This window comes from Cynoglossus semilaevis, chromosome 12 (assembly GCF_000523025.1).
Source record: "Cynoglossus semilaevis isolate Cse_v1.0 chromosome 12, Cse_v1.0, whole genome shotgun sequence".
NCBI classification, from domain to species: domain Eukaryota; kingdom Metazoa; phylum Chordata; class Actinopteri; order Pleuronectiformes; family Cynoglossidae; genus Cynoglossus; species Cynoglossus semilaevis.
Window position 1 is genome coordinate 9,896,800 of NC_024318.1, and position 19,355 is coordinate 9,916,154.

At 41.2% G+C, this 19,355-nt stretch overlaps 1 protein-coding gene across 6 annotated transcripts in view; it reads left to right on the top strand.

The window, feature by feature from the left end:
- The window catches only part of LOC103387384 (Kv channel-interacting protein 2), a 103,013-nt gene that overhangs the window by 13,164 nt on the left and 70,494 nt on the right, over positions 1-19,355 (top strand). For 5 of the 6 annotated variants that reach the window (XM_025061187.1, XM_025061190.1, XM_025061188.1 and 2 more), the window contains one exon: positions 11,863-11,970. In XM_025061187.1, the coding sequence (XP_024916955.1) occupies positions 11,863-11,970 (108 nt within the window). Of the gene's footprint in view, positions 1-10,080; positions 10,425-11,862; positions 11,971-19,355 lie in introns of those variants that run through there. The other variant, XM_025061189.1, reaches the window with a different exon arrangement.

Consider the following 19,355-nt stretch of genomic DNA (forward strand, 5'->3'; position numbering starts at 1 on the left):
CATTGGAAGTCTAAGGAATGGGAATTCACTTGATGCTTCTTTTACCAAACAATAGATCAGGTGATGAAGTCTTAAGTTTTAAATGTTGACAAATTTAGCAAAGATCCCAGCATCCTTTGCTCTGGGGCAGTGGTGGTTTGGTGGTTAAGGAAGTGGCCCTGGTTCTAGAAGGTTTCAGGTTTGAGTCCACCAGCTGCCAGGTTGTTTGTGCTTTTATTTTGGTGTTGATTAACAGACGGCCATGTTTTGGCATTTGTTCTGGTTTTGCAGCAGCTTCAGTGATTTCCACACAGTTTAAGGTGCTATTTAATTAGGTTTACATTTAAGTGGGGTCTTTTTAATTAAAAGACAAATGATTATCTGTAGAAATGGTCTCTTCGTTCGCCTTTGTAATGAAGTTTAAAAACCACGACTACAGCAGAGCTGCTCAGCTCAGTCTCGGCTTCATTCATCTCGTCAATATTTATATTTTCATTATTTCAGACGTGTTCTTCCTTAAGAAAACATTCTCATTCGGAGCTGAATAATCGTATTTCTCCATCCCTGCTGTGGTTTGACTGACACTGTGAAGTGAAGGTGGACGAACACAAACACTAAGCTGCTTCTCTCTGTCAACCCATGTGGCACTAAGCTGCTGTCGGGCTGACGGACGGAGAGCCACGCAGTGAGCCCCAGTGAAGCGTCCATGTTTGACGATAGTTCTCCCCCGGTGGGAGAAAACGGCAGTGCGTCCAAGACTCGCCGGCTCTGGCCTCTGTGAGAGTGTGGAGGTGAATGATGATCACGAGGTGGGATCACGTGTCAGAAGAGAAAGGATAAATATGAAGATTTGTCATTGGTGGAGGACAAACAGGTGACTGTTCTGTGTCATGTTGGAATAATCAGGAGAAAAACAATTATTTTTGAGTGTCGTTGAGGCACTTTATATAATGTCATTATATAAGCCTGTCAAAAAAAACAATCAGTTATATATTAAATAATTAATATAAAATATTTTTTTACCCTAAAAAATTACCAAGGACATATATGATTCCAAACCCCAGTTTAAATATTATGCTGATGACTAAACAATTACAGCTTGGTTAGCTTGCTAACATCACCAGCTGCGACCACACCAGATGACTCTGGAGGTTAACACAAGATGTAAAATAAATCACAGTTAGTCACTTACAGCTCAGGATTAATCACTAAAAAACCCCTCCGGCTGACCCTTACCCATCCTTTTGTTTGTCAGCCGATACTCAAGTGGCGGTTGGCAGCCGTACGGCAACAGATGAAGAATCTCTTTGCATTACCCAGTGTTGACCGGGGACAGGGCTGTCATAAATAAAGAGACGGCACTTCTCTGGTTTATAATGGTATCGACCGCGCTCACGACACGACGGTCCTAAGTGGGAAGACGAGCAGAGCTGGAATCCTTATGGACGGCCAAGCGCATTAGTTACGGCTCTGACTCAATGGAGGCGGGAGGAGTGTGGGAGTGTTAGAAATGAGATCGATGCGTAAATAAAATAAGCATATAACGATGTTAGCTTAATGTTTGAAAACAAATGTGCAGTGATATCTAAAAAAAAAAAAAAATCATCATGTTAAAAAAGGTGGATCTGTGTCACTTCACCAAAGATGTACTCTATAAACAACTCAATAATAAAACAGTAACTCAGATGAGACTGTATTCCAAAGCAGGAAAACTGTCAAAGCTCAGAGACTGTATTCCAAAGCAGGAAAACTGTGTGACCCACATCAAATTTCTTTCTTTCTTCTTTCTTCTTTTCTTTCAAAACAAATGCAGTCCTAAAATTGCATACGTTTTCAATGGGTTTTCAAAGCGACCTCGCTGCACGGTCATGTCACATTTCATCAGACTTTGATGTCCTTGAAGTGAGGCAGACGCCATGACCATTTCTCAAAAATCTGAAAATGAACAGACAACCAGAACAAGTACAAATATACAAAAGTTGAAGCAAAATAAAAAAGCCAGGATTTTTATTTTCTGTATGTACACAAATAGAAACGAACTACATCACTGAGCAAACAGCACACATCAGGCTGCAGTTTGTCTCTATAGACCACGCTGGGACGCTGCGCCTGCGTACATGCATTTTTAAAAGCTCTGTCAATAAAAAAAGTGATTCCTCTTCATCAGTCCGAGCCCATCCTCTGTGCACGCCCATCGCTCATAAACTCCCGGTGGAGCCCGGCTTCCACGGAAGTGATGTTATTTGTGTCACTTATTGCAGCAGCGTTCAGCTCCTGTGGTGAAAAATGGCTGTGTGAGAGCGCAGGCCCGTAAGAGCCAAGACCAGGAGCGTGTGAGGAGGAGTAGATCACGTGGGATGATCCGTGACAGACCGCTGGTTCAGGATCATCAGTAAAAAGTAAATTAAAATTAAATATATGACAATTTTTTTTCTATTGTTTTAGAGGAAGCTGTGCGTTCTTTGCTGCCGTATGTGGCGTTCACATCAAAAGTGATACATTTTATCGGGACCAGAATAAAAAGAAGAAGAGGCGTGGGATAAGTTAGCCAGCAGGGGGCGACTCTGGTAACTTGAGAGTCTTTCTTAGCTTCTTTTACTGCTGTCAGCCTGAGCTGGAACTGGGTTGAATGGATTGAGAAATGAGCAGACAAATTTTATTCTTGCAACAAGCGAATGAGGCTCAGATCCCAAAAATGATCAAGTGTCGGATACAGGCCTTTCAACTAATTGACTTTCTGATTGTAAATACTGTACAGTCGACTTATCTTCAAGTCCAGCCACATGTGCCTGTGCAGTGTATCCTGTGTTTTCTTATCTGTTTCATTAAAAAAATATTACACACACACACACACACACACCAGGGTCTCTTCCATTAAGTGGTACCGTGACCTACGTCTGACCCTTTTATCTACAGTTTTTTTTTCTGTTTGTGGCTTTGTTATGTTATGCGTGTGTTTCTCTGTGTGTATCTGACACTTTTCTAATCAGTCTTCACACACGACTAGCTCTCAGTGTGATCTGCTGATTCTTCTGTGTGTGTGTGTGTGTGTCTGTTCTTCTGCGATTTCTCCAGTCTCAGTCAGATCCACTCTCTTCTCTTGGATGATCGTTCATCACTTTAGTTCAAATGTTCATCGTACGTCTCCACAGTATCAACACTGATACTTGGAACATTCAGAAGTGTTTTGTGAGGGCTGAGTCCCAGAGCTGCTGCTGCCACAGATTAGCAGCAGCAGCAGCAGCAGGAGCAGGAGCAGGTCTTGCCGTGAGGGTCGTGTGTGGTGAATAAAGTCGGGGCTAATCCTCCCTCCATAGCTGTTGACTGGATGGCCATTTATGGGCGGTTTGGCGCTTGTGCTCAGTTTCCATCTCCTCTGTTAATCCACAGGCAACTGAAGAGCTTGATGAGACGCTTCAGCACTTCTCAGTGTGTAAACAAACATAAACGGCACATTCACTGGCAGCCCAGCTCAGCCTGGGATTTTTATTTTTTTTTTTTGGTTTCTTTTTTGCTTATCTCGCTAAATGCGATGGTTTTCTGATGTAGTTTTCTGATGTTCAGTTTATTTATTTTTTGTCTGGATTCTGTTCATTATCTGTTTTTAAAATGTGCTTTGGGGCAAAGTTGTGTTTGGAAACATCACAAAATCCAAGCTGCAGTTCTGCATCTGTCCACTTGGGGCTCATCTTTAAAGCCCTGTTTCTTACTCAGTTACTTATACGTTAAAATAAAAATATTTAAAAAATTTGAATCTGCATAATCACAGGGAAACTGTAGATTAAAACAATTCATTGTGATTAATCATAACTGGAATGAATCAATCATATTATTAATCATGATTAATTGATAAATCAAATAAAACAATTCATTTTGATTAATCATAAGTGGAATTAATCAATCATATTAATCATGATTAATTGATAAATCAACATATCTAATGGCAAAAAACAAAGGCTTTTGTTGTTTTGTTTTTCTTATGCAAAGTAAAATGATGTAGTGTTTCTAAATGAGACTTGTTCCGACTGAGAGAACTTTACAAAACATTTAAAATACTCTATTACATTGATTTAAATCACAGGGTTAAAATAAATGATCGGAGACGATCTCTTACTCCGTCAGCAAACACTTCATTTTGGCAGATCATTAACTAGACATTATCCTTCATTAGTGTCCTCTTCATTACTTATTCAACACTGGACATGCGTACATGTACAAATGAAGGCAAGCACACAGATAACCTTGTACAAGTACACACCCACTGTAGTACACCAGGGACTGATTAGATACAGTGCATCGCCCTAATGTGGATCCTACAGGAATTAAAAAAAACATCCAGAGCATTTAATGGTTTTCAGTGGCGGCCGTGGCTGTGGCTGGAATCATCTAATACATTATACACTCAAATCTAATTTCTCTGGCCCTCATTCATCCCCAGCTGGTATCGTAGCGTACTGATCACACAGCCACTTTACAGATGGCCACAGTCAGTTAATTGACAATGAGTTGTACAGGAGAGCAGAGCGTGGAGAGCGTCCAGACAAAAAGGAAAGGACACACTCAAGAGCATCATGGGAGGAAATCATTGCATCGTTCAGTGGTAATTCACATACCTGCTGTGCCAGCCTATCACAGTGGAGAGGCAAACGAGCAGCAGCAATGCCAGCCTCTCTCTCTCTCTCTCTATCTCTCTCTCCCTCTTGCACGATACAGTCAACAACACTTCATTGGGAAAAAAAAATGCTCTGGCGACAATAATGGGACAACACATTTTAAGAATATAGTCTGCGGCGGTTTCCGGCCCACCAGACTCCATCCATCTGTCTGCTCGGCACATTGGCACTTTTCTGTTTGCTCTCTCAATCATATCCTACATCTACCCACCAGCTCCCATTTCCCATCCATCTCCCTGAGCCACAGTGTTTTTCTCGCACCTATAAAAACCCTTTAACCCTGTTTTAGCCACGCACCGACCCATCTATCAGATGGGGCTTTCACCAGATTGTTTTTGGTATAAACTCGTAGCCATTTAGCCGTCCTCACCCGACCTGGGACGGTTTGTTATTTGACGTGTTTACCCAACACGTTCACACTGTTTGCTCCGATGGTGCAGCCATGACAAATGCGTATGGTCTATGGAAAGGCAATTTATTGTGCCAACAGATCAATGACGCAGCGGGGAAGTAGGGAGTGATGATGAGATTGCTGTGAAAGAAAACTGAGCAGAGACAGAAGTGAAGGATGTGATGAGATTAGGAGATAAATGAGGTTTAACAACAACGTTTTCTTACCAATATTATGACAAATAAAATGAGGGCAAAAAAAAAAAGCCTCCAGCCAGACTTTGATTCAACCATCCCGTCAGTATTGTCGACAGCAGTGGCTCTCATTGGCCTGATCACGACTCTACACTGGCTCGTGTACGCTTGGTTGCTGTTAGTGCTTCAGTCCACAGGCTCAGGTTGTACAGCTCCGATGAAAGGAGCACACACGCACTCTCAGCTCTCTCTCAGACAGAGGGCATTTAAAAAGAAGTTGTTGTGTCGTTGGTAGGTGGCGATAAAGTCAGTTTTCACTGCGTTAAAGTCTGTGTGGAGGAGATTCGCTTTGAGGTGCAGCAGCCTCGTCCAGTCTACGACTCCTTTTAATTTCTCTGTGGGTGTGGAGCAGGAGGTGCAGCAGGAGGTGCACGTGTTGACAGCTGAAGCACAGCGTTTTCCTCACGCTGTGATTTTTTAAGTAGGAGTCATGAGTTTTTTATGAGGTTAAACTAAATCCCTAAATAACAGAAAAGAAAACAGATGAAATGAAACAGTGAAATGCACTTGGATTCCTACTTATTCAGCATAAGGTTTATATATTTTAAATAATTTACATTAGACTTAACACACTACTGTTTAAAATGCAGCCCCCAGCCATTACAGAGCCGCTCTGCTTTATATAAGGATTTATTAATACATTTTCACTAACTTTCCTCTGACCTCCATTTATTTCATGATTTATTTTCTCTTCTCTTCTTGTATTGTTCTTGAAGATGAATGAAATACAGAAAAAAAGAATTTGAAGTTCAACTGTCCATCAGTCAGTTTTACGATACAGTACTGTAGTAGAAAGTGGTTCAAAAACATCACTTTGAAATCTAACATTGCAGTACTTGATTTACTTCAACAGAATACAATTTAAACACACCACTGGAATGTAATAAGTTAAAGAAAATAGATTTACAAAATTGATTTTGTAAATGATTGTTTAAACGTCAGGTCAAATAGTTTTGAAATCAATGAAAAGAAAAAAAAGTTTTCTGGCACCTGGTCACAACATACTTTTTAACTTCTTGTCAAATGTTCTTTCAGTTTAAAAAATAATAATAATGGGGCTTGGAAATAAAAAAACCCATTTGATATGTGACACAGCTGAAGGACTGACAAAAATATAACGATGAAACTTCTCAAAGCTGTCGGAGTCGCCTGAGAGACGGCTGTCGATAAGTTATTAAAATCTGACACTGATTTTCTAACATCACTCTGAGAACCTTAAATAATAACGCTCTGATACAGTGTGAACAGAGATCAACCGTCTGATAATGATGTGACCTCCACACTTCATGGTCCACTTTGTGTGTATGTGTGTGTGATCTGTTTGTATACCATGGCACAGAAATGTTTGTGCTGTCTGGACACAGAGGACACGTCAGGAAGTGACATCACAAGGACAGGGCTGTAATCAGGACGAGGGGCCGAAATGGGCACAAACGGCAATGACTGGGGGAGAGAGGAAGAGGGAGAGAGAGAGAGAAAGAGAGAGAGAGGGAGAAATGAAAGTGAAGAGCGGAGCAAGTGAGGAAGAGGAAACAAGAAAGGATGCACTTTACACTCATGAGTAATTCATACTCTCTCTCTCTCTCTCTCCCAGACATCAGACATATACAGACGTAGCATTATTCAACTACTGTCAGAGAACAACAGAACAATAAGACAGGCCGTATACATTAGAGTGTGAGTAAAGAGAGATGTAATTCTAGGTCATTGGATGAGCAACCAAATGACATCGTACTCTGTGTGTGTGTATGTGTGAGTGTGTGTGTGTGTTACTGGATGTGGAAGAGCTCCCAAACTTGACCTGATGGAAACATAATGACTTCTTCTGTTATTTGTAGTAGGTTAAAGTTACAAGGGATAATAAATAACATTAGAAGATGTGGGAAAAGACCAATTACCTAAATGTATCGGAGTGTTGAGTGGTTGAGAGGAGGATGTCTCACTCTTCTGTCTCTGTCTCTGTCTCTGGCAGTGTAGACCAGATCTGACCAGATCCTGGTCTCACGTGAGCTGCTGGTTTCCTCCATGTAAAGTCCTCAGTGAAATACTTAGGCATGTTTTGATAACCATTTCACAAGGACGAGGTACATTAACATTATCATTTGTCAATAATAAATAAATCAAAGTCAATAACAGTCACCTGCATACACAAAAAATACTTAGTAAATCAAAGTCAATAACAGTCACCTGCTGTTAGTCCTTCATCAACAGAAGACGAACTGTTGTCTTCCTGAGGTCCATGTCTGCATTTGTCCTGCTTTTGTGACAAGGTTTGGAAAACTCTGTTTTTGGAATGTTTTTTTTTTCGTTGTTCGGTTTAAGTTTTTAAATAAGAATCTCTGCATTGTAAAAAGGTTTGGAAAATTCTGTTTTTGGAATGTTTTTTTTTTCATTGTTCAGTTTTTAAATAAGAATCTCTGCATTGTGAACCTCAGGGCTCAGATAAGAGATCTCAAAGTTTTCTGCCGTTAGTATTCACAGTGCAGTTTCACAAAGGACGGGCGACCATAACCTTGGGGTTGCTGTCAGAGCCAGAAGGTTCATCTCTGTAGTTTAATGAGTTCTACCCCCGTGCCGCCCCACCGCAACTTTTGCTTCTTGCACTCTCTTGCGTTCGCATCTTGGTTTCGACAATTACTTGCTCACACTAACAACACAACAGATATGTCACTCAGACGATGGTGAACATTTCTCTAATAAGTATTTTGTACTTATTGTTATTTGTTCCTTACAGGATACTGGTAAATATTCAGATTGCACAGGAGGAGGTTGGTGGAGCGGCTGAGGTAGAACCTGAACCAGATGCTGTGTTGTTTTCAGTGTGGTCTGGTGTTAAAACAACAGCCAGTGAACACAGACCTTTGCCACAGCTGCCCTGTGTTATCCTGTTATGAGGTACAACATGGTGGTCTCCAGGGTCACAGTCTCTGCACAGCTTCATCGTGTGCCTGTTCACATACGTCTGTCTGCAGGAGCCCCGACTCTGAGCCCCCGCTTTAATGACTTGCTGATTCACTTTATTTTGGCTCTTGAAACAGTAAATCCTCTCTAACTTGCCATGCATCGATCTCCCCACTTCCCCTATCCTTCACTCTCGCACACCGCCCCTCGTCTTCATTTAGAATCCACCCTTCCCTGTCTCTTTTCATTTACCACACATCGAAATCCAATTTCTCTCCAGTCGTCCGTATCTGTGGAATATTTTGTTGGTATTAGTTGACAGATAAAACGACGGTCTTGTGATCATTGTGGGTCTCCTGTTTACTGCAGGGTTCAGATGAGGCTGGACAACCGTGACGTCTGTCTTTTCTCACTTATTTTGGTTTATGTAGAAAATATGAAAAGAAAAACAAAATCAAAACATCATTGAAGAAACATCGTTGGCATCTTCAGAGAAAGTCAGTGGAAAACATCCCTCACATGCTGTTTGAAAAGTTAGAGTCTGAGGGTGCATGTGTACGTCCACTGAACGTGCAGATGAGTTAGTTCATTTATCTTCAGTGTTTCAACATAAAACTACTGCTCCCTATCAGACAGACATTATTATCACCAACTCCATGCATGACTTTGCCATAGAATAAGGACATTATACTGGTGTTCTATGCTGGTTATACACACTAAGCATGTGCCTTTTGTTCTCTCTTACCTCCAGGGGGTGATCAAAATGCAAAGTGCGACCAACACTCCTTTATATGTTTGAAATTCTCCACTTGATTATTCACAATTATTATTATTAACAATTATTAACATTAAACCACTCTTCACTCTTTAGTTGAACTTTTTTTTTAACTTTTGCTAACGTTTAGTTTACCTTTCTGCCACCTAGTGGACATTTTAAGGACACCAAGGAAGATTTCTTGGTCACTCTAGTATCACTTGATCTCACAGCGGACTAATATTTGTTTGAAATAGACCAGCGGTGTTTGTTTTATTGTATTTCTATTTCATAACTCAAAACAAACTTTACACGCTAAGCCATCTTATCATCATCATATTACCAATAACTATAGTTTTTTCCCCATAAAGATCTTTATTACGAGTAGACTCCAACTCCAAAGATTGTTTGACTGAACCCGTGCTCCCTGCAGACCTCTGTCATAGTTTGAGCTCCATGAATCCTGACATTGTCATCATATCATCAGGAAACAGATTCCTGATGGAATTAAAAAAAAGAAAAAAAAGAACAGGTCATTCAGACTATTGGGGTCATTCAGGCCAGTTGAGCCTCAGCCCATACAACCTCTGTCCAGGAGAAATGACCATCAATCACAACACATCTCTCAGATTGGACTGTAGGCACCAGGCGTGATGTGTGCCTCACTCCATCTGCTTCTCATCCCACCCCCACGCCTCCATCATTCTGGAAAAGGATAAATGGAGTCTGATCAGACCACATGACCTTTTTACATTACTTCACACAACATCGGTTTATGCTCTCCAGCAAATTGAGAAAAAATTGCTTTTTTTCTATAATGGTCTATATGATGTGTGTGTGAAAACGTCATAGCTGTAGGGCTTCTCTTTATTTTCCATAATTGGATTTCACAAATAAAAAAACCCTCTCCTATTGCTGTAATAAGAGATTTTTTTCATATGTGAGCTCAACACAGTTTAGCAGATTGATTTTCATACCATCGTTAAAAATCAAAACAACAGCCCTTTATGAAAATGTTTAAGTCAAGTGGTATACACTGGACTGTCATGACACAGACTGCACAGCTGTTACTGTAATACCTGTAGCTTAATAAAGGCATTATGGGACTACTGTACGGTTGAAGAGTAATCGCGGTGACAAGTGGGGGCACTTTTTTTTTCAGATTGTATTTTGATTTAGAGGTCAGATTGTTGCTGAGAGAGGAGAAGAACAGATTGAACAGATTAGTAAATGGTCTGGACAGACACAGGACTCCACAGAGTACACAGGAGGAGAGGACACAGAACACAATCATTCATTCCTCTGTTACTCCTTAATCCATTTCAGAGTTGTGGGGAGAGCTGAAGCCAATCCCAGCATTCATTGAGAGACGACAGGCTACACCGTGGGCACTCCATCAGTCCACTGCAGGGTCACATGGAGGGACAAACAACCTATCACGCACTTTAATTATTATACCTATGGTCAATTTTGTGAGTGTCTGATTCATCTTACCCTGCAGCTATTTTTACTTTTTTTAAAAAAAAGAAAAAAAAAGAATCACATGAGGAAAATGCAAACTCTTTACAAAAAGACAGGGCATCAAACCCTCGATCAGTCATGTTGTGACACAAACGCAATCATTTTAAAATAATGACAGCCTTAATTCTCCCCCCCGCAGTAACAGACTGTCAAATACTGTTCATACGTCAATTCATGCATACGAAAATGCACAGAAGGGTTGAGAGCGTTGTTGATGCAACCCCTGGCATGATGTATAAAAATATGGCATCAGAGACAGATTGCTGGACAGATTGTGACCAAATGTCATAGTGTAAGCATGCACCAGTGAGACAGAAAGGCAGACAGAAGTAAGAAGGAAGGGAGTAAAAAAGAAAGTCACAAGGCCTCAGACGAGTGCCAGTGAGTATTTATAGATCAGATATAGTCAGAACCTCTGCCTGGCAGCAGCACTGTGCTCCTGGTCGCTCCTCCTGATGTCTCTCTACACATGTGACACGGCTCTGTGGCTCAGTGTAGAGAACATTTGGCGCACCAGACGCCATGGTACGAGTTCTGGTGGAGAAACAGTGACTGTGATGAGTAAATGTCTGAGCAATACATTGTGTTTGTGTAAAAACTCCTAGAGGAACAACAGGCTGATTTTTAAAAAAAAAAGAGAAAAAGAAAAGTGTCATGACCTGAAGGAAAGACGACACGTTAATGGCTGTATCTGTGAAGACGCTGATTTAGGTCCAGGCTTTTACCGTAACTCCTCATCTGTCTTTCTGTTGGGATCCATCTCTAGGGGGCAGTCATACACTTAGTTTGCCAAAGTAAATCATGCTTTTCAGCGGTATTTAATACATAACAAATATTCCAACCCAGGTTTACTTTATCTTCTATACAAGTGTATTTTATGTAGTAGCGATTAGTGTAATTAGAATCTGCTGTGGCTCGTTTTAATTAATTTTTTATGATTGTATATTTTATCTATTTGTTTTGTTGTCGTTTCTTTAATTTATTCGTAATTGCCTTCTATACTTTTATACGTGTGACATTATATTTCCTAGTAGAATTTCTTTATTAGTAAGTTAATTTTTGGAAGGGGGGCGGGGGGATTCTACGGGGACGAACCCGAGGCTCCAAGTAGACTAGGACCGCCCCTGTGTGACTGCTTCACTCAGTTCCTGGAGCGGGGAGCGCACACAGACTGGAGATAGAGGAGAACGAAGACCACCGGAGACTTCCACATGACTGACTCTCCCTCACTCACTCACTCACTCACTCTCCGTCTCTCTCATGGTTTTGTTTCAACATGACTTGCTGACGGTCATTCACTAGTCATTTCCAACGACAGCCAGCGCACAGGGAAAAAACATCAAACACTGTTAATTATTCTCCTTTAAAACAGCATCGCTGTTTCCACAGAGTTCCACATTCCGGCGCACAAGGTTTGGGTGGAAATGAAGGCGAAAAACCGCGATCAAAGCCTGTCGGACTCCAGGGAACTGGACGGATCCTACGACCAGCTAACGGGTGAGTGGACCAGTCACTGGTCGTGGTGTTATTAAAACATGAATAATAAGAATCTGTGTCCTCCTTAACTTCAAACACCATCATTCACATCTCCCTTCAGAGACAAATTATATCATTTTGATTTAATAAAAAAAAGAAAGAAAGAAAGAAAAAGAATTCGACTCCTTGCACCTGCAAAAGTGTAGCAGTAATTCCTACTTGAATTTGTCGACAGTATTTTATTTGGCTTCACAGTGCAACATGTTAGTCCACTTCTTCAACCTGAAGTCATCAACCCTGGGAGAAATGAATGAAACTAAACAAACAGATGAGATTTTTCTTTGCCTTGTTGCATGTCAGTGTCAGTGAAGTGTTGTCAGTGATTATGAATGGCTTTAGACACAACTGTGTGTGTGTCTGTGAATATCACTGACCTGGCTCAGATATGGGAGACCACCTGGTACTGTGGCTGGATGATGAGGTTGAACATGAACAGCACGGCGGTCACTGAAGACACTGTTGGGTCCATGTGGGTTCGACAGTGTTTGGTCAAATGTGTGTTTTTTTTTTGGTTTGCAAAACAATCGATTGTTTGATTTGTGCTTCTAAGATATCGCTGTACTGTAGTTATGGTGATATTTCATGTCATGTTTGACATTATATTGCTGTGTTATTAAATGTCAGCGAGTACTCAGCGATTCCACACAGTTTTTATAAACTCAAATACTACAAATATAACCAAACATGTGAAGTTGTTCGACTGAAATGTTTGTCTCTGCAGCTTCTGAAGACGTTCTTACACATGCAATGCAACATTAAATGAGCATTAAGGATTTAGTCTGGTTGTTCATGTTGTAGTGCACTTGAGTTGATATTTTGTGCAGGAGGATGTTTGTTTCTGGTGAATACGATTGTTTTTTGTAAACAATGTAAATGTCAATTGTTTTTTTTTTATATATAAGGGAGCAATTAGGGAAAAGGAATTTCAAAATATGTTTTTTTTAAACCTCATTAGCCCAGGAATGGCCTGGAAATGAAACCCCTCTTGTGCAGTTGTTGTCTGTGGTCAGTCTGTTCCATAGTCGGAGTATCTGCCACTTATGTCTGATATTGGTGTCAGTGAGTACACTGACTGGAATTGTTGAGTTTTGGGAAGGACACTTAATGGAATTTCTTTTTTTTTTTCCCTTGTAAAGAACAAAACCGTAGAATAATACATTGTGAAAATAATTAGTGTATTCACTGACATCATAACGAGGCTCATCATTGACACTGACAATACTGTAGCTCAACTTCACATGCACTTGTCTGCTGAGCTCTTACTCTCTTGGGGTGTTTCCCCATCACTGCATCCTTCCATTGTCTCCCCCCAGCTCTCTGTGCCTCGTCTGCCTGCTAAGTGCCAGCTGCTTTAATAAAATGCTCCCTGCCTGAACGCATCTCAGGCCTGCAGAGGGAAGTCAGTGCCAGGATAGACAGCTGTAAGCCTCCAGATTCACGGCTAGACTGGAGTCGCTTGCACTAAATGTCCTGAGATAACCATTGTACTGTCACTAATGTAAAATTTCAGCACAAAAAAAAAAACCCCCGCAAAATGTGTGAAGGTGGTGTGACGACAACAACAGATACCAGGTGTGTGTGGGTGAATCACATGACAACTTTTACCTCTTCCTTAGTCTGTGCTTGGAATCTATCTGTCTTGGAAAAAAAGCAAAGCCACAGAGATGTTGTGGATCCACATGCCTGATGGATATCAGGCTTTTGTATAAGTTCATGTCAGTCCCACCTACGCTGGGCTCACTGTCACACTTGGACAAACACTGGGCTTAGAGGAGCTTTTAGTTACAACACACTTCAGAAATCCCCACTGTGTTTTCTCGTTGACATTTCAACTCTTGGCTCGCTGCTCATTGGAGATTAGAATGTATTACACACAGCGCTCTGAGATGGATTATAAATGATTAGAATGTGACAGCGGATATCGTCGCGCACGTCAGTGTGTCTTCCTCTCGTTTGACATTTCATCTCTTGGAATGAACCTCCAGAATGGTCCTGCACATTTTTTTTTCAGACATTTGAAGACGGAGATATGGAGAATGAGAACGAGGACGTTAAGTTATGCAGTGTGGCAGAGCAATTTACTCCTCCATCGTTTTTAATGACATCCTCAAAGCCCTGCATCGCATGGTTAATTCGTCTTTGTGAGGCGCTGTCAACGCTAAAATAGTTAGCCCTGATAGTTTGCATGGTCATCAGGGTTGACTCCTGTCAGTACCAGCAGAATGAAGATGCTGTGCGCGTGGAAGTAGAGAAATACTGCTGAACATGATAGGGCTTCCTTACTGCAAACTGATGTATTGTATGACCTGTACTACAGTAGGTGTAAAAAAAAAAAAAACACAAATCTGCAGTTAAAAACCTGAGCTTGGAAATCGTCATCTTGCAGTATTTACTGCGTATTAAAGTACTGCATCAGTACAGTTTCCCAGAGAAAGAGACACAATTAATCTGGCAGTTTCTCTATTAATTAGTAATAAAATCAAAGCGGTTGACTCTCAGGTCAAACCTCTACAGAATTATAAGTCATATTTCTGTACTTTTGTAATTTCAAACTACACTGTATGTGATACAGATGGTTCTATTAATTAAAAGTAATATTTCTGTACTTTTGTAATTTTAACCAAACTACACTGTATGTGATACAGATGGTAGCAACGTTTCCTGCAGTAAAAAAAAAAAAGTGATGTTTTTTTGGATCAATGATGATTTTTTTTTTTTCTGAATTTGAACTGTGATTATTTTTCTCCTGACTGTTGGCCTCTGTGTTGTCTAATCATATTATTATGGATGACTGAGATTTTGTATTTTCTTGATTTTGGCCGGCCTCTGTGTCTAATCATATTATTATGGATGAGTGAGATTTTGTATTTTCTTGATTTTGGCTTCTGAGGTGGAAGAGTGGATTACTGCACCGCACTTCTATAATTACCTCTCATCTTCCTGCCTGTGCTCTTAAACGCAGTGGGGAAAGCCAGGCTACCACACACTCACACACTTACACACACACACACACACACACACACACACACACTGTAGGGTGCACTCCAGTACGATGTGGCAGGCTAGGAGGGAGTTATTTCTAGAGAGTTGCATTTCACTCAAACGGTGATTGGACACCACCTACACTACCTTTAAGCAACACAGGGTAGCTATACTTTAAGCGCACACACACGCACACACACACACACACACTAGTGCTCACTCACACACATGCATGTTTCTTGTAAGTAAGAAGAATGACTCACCTGTTCTTCCCACACAAAAACCCACTGAAGAATCCATCCGTACAAGTCATGTACCGACATCACAGAGTAACATGTTCAGTTTAGTCAAGATTACAACAACAACAACAACAAAAAAAAAAATTCTTGGTCATCTGTTCCTCCTCCTTTTCGTTCTCTCTTTTGCACACACACAGCAGCTAATGTTATGATAATATATGGCACCCAAGCTGCTTGAAGTGAGATTCCTTTGTAACATACTGTATTCAATATGTTCAGCTTTTCAAAACTAACTCAGTTCCAGGGGGAGCTGGTTCGCTCTGGTCTGATTTTGACAGTTTGTTTCTAAAACACAACGCCGAACGTATCAGAGTTAAGTAGCGTGACATGCCTATCATCAGGGAATCAAGAGCCAAGAGGTTGGTATCACTGTAAATGTCTGAATCCCACTTGCCATAAACACTAACCTTACTGACTGAGCCACTCCTCCCCCAGCCCCTCACCCATACTCCCACCTGCACCCATTATAAAAAAATAAAATCCTGATTTACCGTTGTGAGACTGAACTGATTCCAGGACAAAGATTGCCTTCATAACTGATTCTGTCAGAGGGAGTTTAGCCCAGAGTCACCTTCTCGCCATGGCACTTTTTCTGCGGCTGGATTTGTAATGGCCACTGGCACCAATTAAGAGTCTTGATTTGATGTGTCAGCTGATAAGCAGGGACATGTGTGACATGTGCCGCCTCATCAGCGATCCTGCCTGGGTTCCCAGGCTTGACTTCCTCCTGGAGGTGCCAAACTTACTGATGTGAAATGACTGAATTCCTGCATGGAGGAGTTTTTCTCTTGGGCTTTTCTGTCACATTGGTCACATCACTGATGGAAGGAAAGAAGGAAGGAGAGTGAGAGGGGAAAAAAACTAAGAAAAACAGGAAATAGGGCAAATGGATGATGGATACGAAGGGGCACTGGGAGGATGGCACCAATGTGCAGGATGATGAATTAGGTGGTGTTATGTTGATGAGTCCCAGAGATCATCTCTGTAGGTGTCATTTAATCCTATTTCAGGAGCTCTTCTTGCTGATTCCCATCTCGTTAATGCACAAATCCCATCCATCAATATGTTTGTACCTGAGCTGACATTCAGAACTGTACGAATCCCTTTTGCAGGAGTTCAGAAAAAAAAACAAAAAACTGAAATGCCCAGAAATGGTATACCCTTTTGCAGGAGTTCAGAAAAAAAACAAAAAAAAAACTGAAATGCCCAGAAATTGTATCTGTTGTGTAGAAAAAATAAATAATTAGAAAGAAATATTCATTTATGTTTCCTACATGGTAGTTTAACTATGGGGAATTGATATTTGGTGATTGAAATAAAGGTTAGCTGTAGCTTTGTGCACAGGCATACTACACCCGGAGGGTTGTGGGTTCGATTCCAGACTTTCGTAGGAAGCAAAACTCACAGTTTAAAGGGCTGTGATTGGTCATCATGATTAGAAGAGTACATTTATCACAAAAAACTCCCCAAAATTTAAATCTTTGCAACCAAGAAATGGTCATTGCTCAACACTCATCTGACCATAAGTCAACCTGCTGAGTGGAAGCTGAGGGTGAAAACCGCTGCTGAATATGCATGACTGGCGTGTCCTTAGGCAGTTCTATAGGTGACTGCTGTGCTCTCCTGACACCTATTATTTTTCCCTAGCATTTTCTAACTTTTCCAGAACCAGTCATTGGTATTTAAAAAAATAGGGACGTTGACACGGACACCCTCTCCTATCTCCCCCCCATCACTGGATATGTCCCCGTTACATTCCCAGATAATCCGACTCTGACTGTCCCTACTGAGGCTGCACTCCCATGCTCTCTCTATCAAACGTCTCCCCCTCACTCTGTCCCCACACTCTCACAAATCAGATTATATAACATCATATTTCTGCCTCCAACTGTGTCTTCACTGTCTCACTTTCCATGTCCTGCTTCATTCCACCTCCCCCTCTCCCCTCTGTCTCCCCCTCTCTCTGCTTTGTATCACTGCCCCTGTATCACAAACCTTCACTTTTCAGCATTTTCACCACCGTCTGCCCTTGAACTCCTCCCCCCTCTCTCCCTCTCCAAAACTTCTGTCTTCTGCCTCGCTACTCGCCGACTCACCCGTCCTATCCGGCCGTGCAGGAGAGCTGTGGCTTAATGGGCCTAGAAGCCACAATCAATTCTAACCAGTTTTAATCTTTGACCACATCTACAGGCGATCGTTAATTAAAATGAGGCCCGCTCACCTCTCCCTCTGTCCCATCGTGCCTCACCTTCCCTTTTCTGTAAGCACACTTTTATATGAACGTCTGCAGGAGGAGAGCGGAGGAAAGGATAGGAGGAAGATGTCAGAGTGAAGCAAAATTTGTATAGGAAAGGATGCCGTTGGTCTTGGACTGAGGATGTGGGAATGAAGATGTTTTCGTGGGGAATTAAAATGTGACAGCGTGTCAAGAGCTTTGTTTTTCTCACAGAGACGTGACGGCGATGCATCATAGCAGACATGTTTGTGTTTCCAACTGAATGATTGAATAGCTGAACATGTCTCTGGGTGCGACGAAGCCTAATGCTATTCACTGTAAAGCCTTGTTTACACTTGAGTAGGACGCCATGACACACAGATATATACTGTAGGGCTGACAAGCAGTCGTAGGAGCGTTGAAGAGCGGAGTGTGTTTTCTTGGGATTGGAACTGGGTACGGAAATATAAAAAAAACAAACTGTGTTAAAGAAGAAAGAAATATATGTGTCAATATGTTTGTTTAGAATGGGATTATAATCCAACAGCATGGCTATCCTTGGAATGCTTGAATTCCTAATCTTAAATGAAACAGTACGAGTTGTCCTCACATATTCTGTCGTGCACAAACGACAGACTAAAGCAGTCAGTTGGCCTCGACCCAGACGTTTAACATCAGTTGGACTGAATGATGCTGTTATAATAAAGTAATGTAAACTACACACAGCTGTACTTTAAATCCACAGCATCTGTGCAGTCTAACTGTATACAAGGCTTTCAGACAATTCATAATAAATACAGTGATAAACCACAGGCAGACGGGCGTTGGGTTGAAGGAGTTGGAAAACAAAAAAATTTCCAGAAGTTTACGAGTGAGTGCAGCAACATTTTTTTTTTTTGGAAGCTGTGGTAAATATAAACGAAGCTCAAGTCTTTGTCTACCCTGCTGTCACTCCAACTTTGTCGTCTTTGTCTACCCTGCTGTCACTCCAAACATCTGAGGGAGATTTTTATGTCCATTAGTGTTGAAAAGAATCGTGTCCTCATTTTGGGGAGGATGAGATGAAAGCGTAATGATTTCCTGTTTCAGTGTATACATGGGTTGGCAAACTTTTTTCAGCCTTCCATGGTATGCAATTTGATTTTTCTTTGTGTATGTGTATGTTTGTGTGTGTGTGTTTGTCTTTGTTGTCAGAGCTTATTAGTTTGCAGAGACTAGAGATCCAGAATAACTCTGTTTGTGTTTGTGTGCCTACGTGACTGTGTAAGAGCAGGAAAGCGAAGCAGTTTGAATTTATGTGAAGGATGTCTGGAGGGCACACATGGCTGCTATTGGCCGGCTGGTAAATGTGAGAAACATTTGAATTTTATATTGTAATAATAATTAACAGGTGCGGCATGATCATTTGTTATATTATATTATATTATATTATATTAAGGGTTCGTTTGACAAATTAAGGATTTTTGAATCCTGACTTTTCACACGTTAAATTTTGTCTTTATGTTCTGTGTAGTGGAAAATGGAATGGCCACAGCTGAGTGGGTGGTTCTTGGACTTTTCCACAGAAAGTACAAATTTTGAACAAACCTTAACCCAAAGTTCTACTTTCCTTGTGCTTCTCCAAAGCCTGAATAAATAAGGGTAGTGTTAAAAAGACAAAATGACATAAAAACTGGTCAAGTATCACAGGTATTGAAATTGAACTACTTGTCATTGTGACACAGCTCACCACTGCACACAAAGATATGTGACCTCTGCATTTTAACCCATCACCAAAGTGAACAGTGGGCAGCAGTGTGTGGGGACGGTGCCATGCTCAGAGCACCTCAGTGGTAACTTGGCAGCTGGTG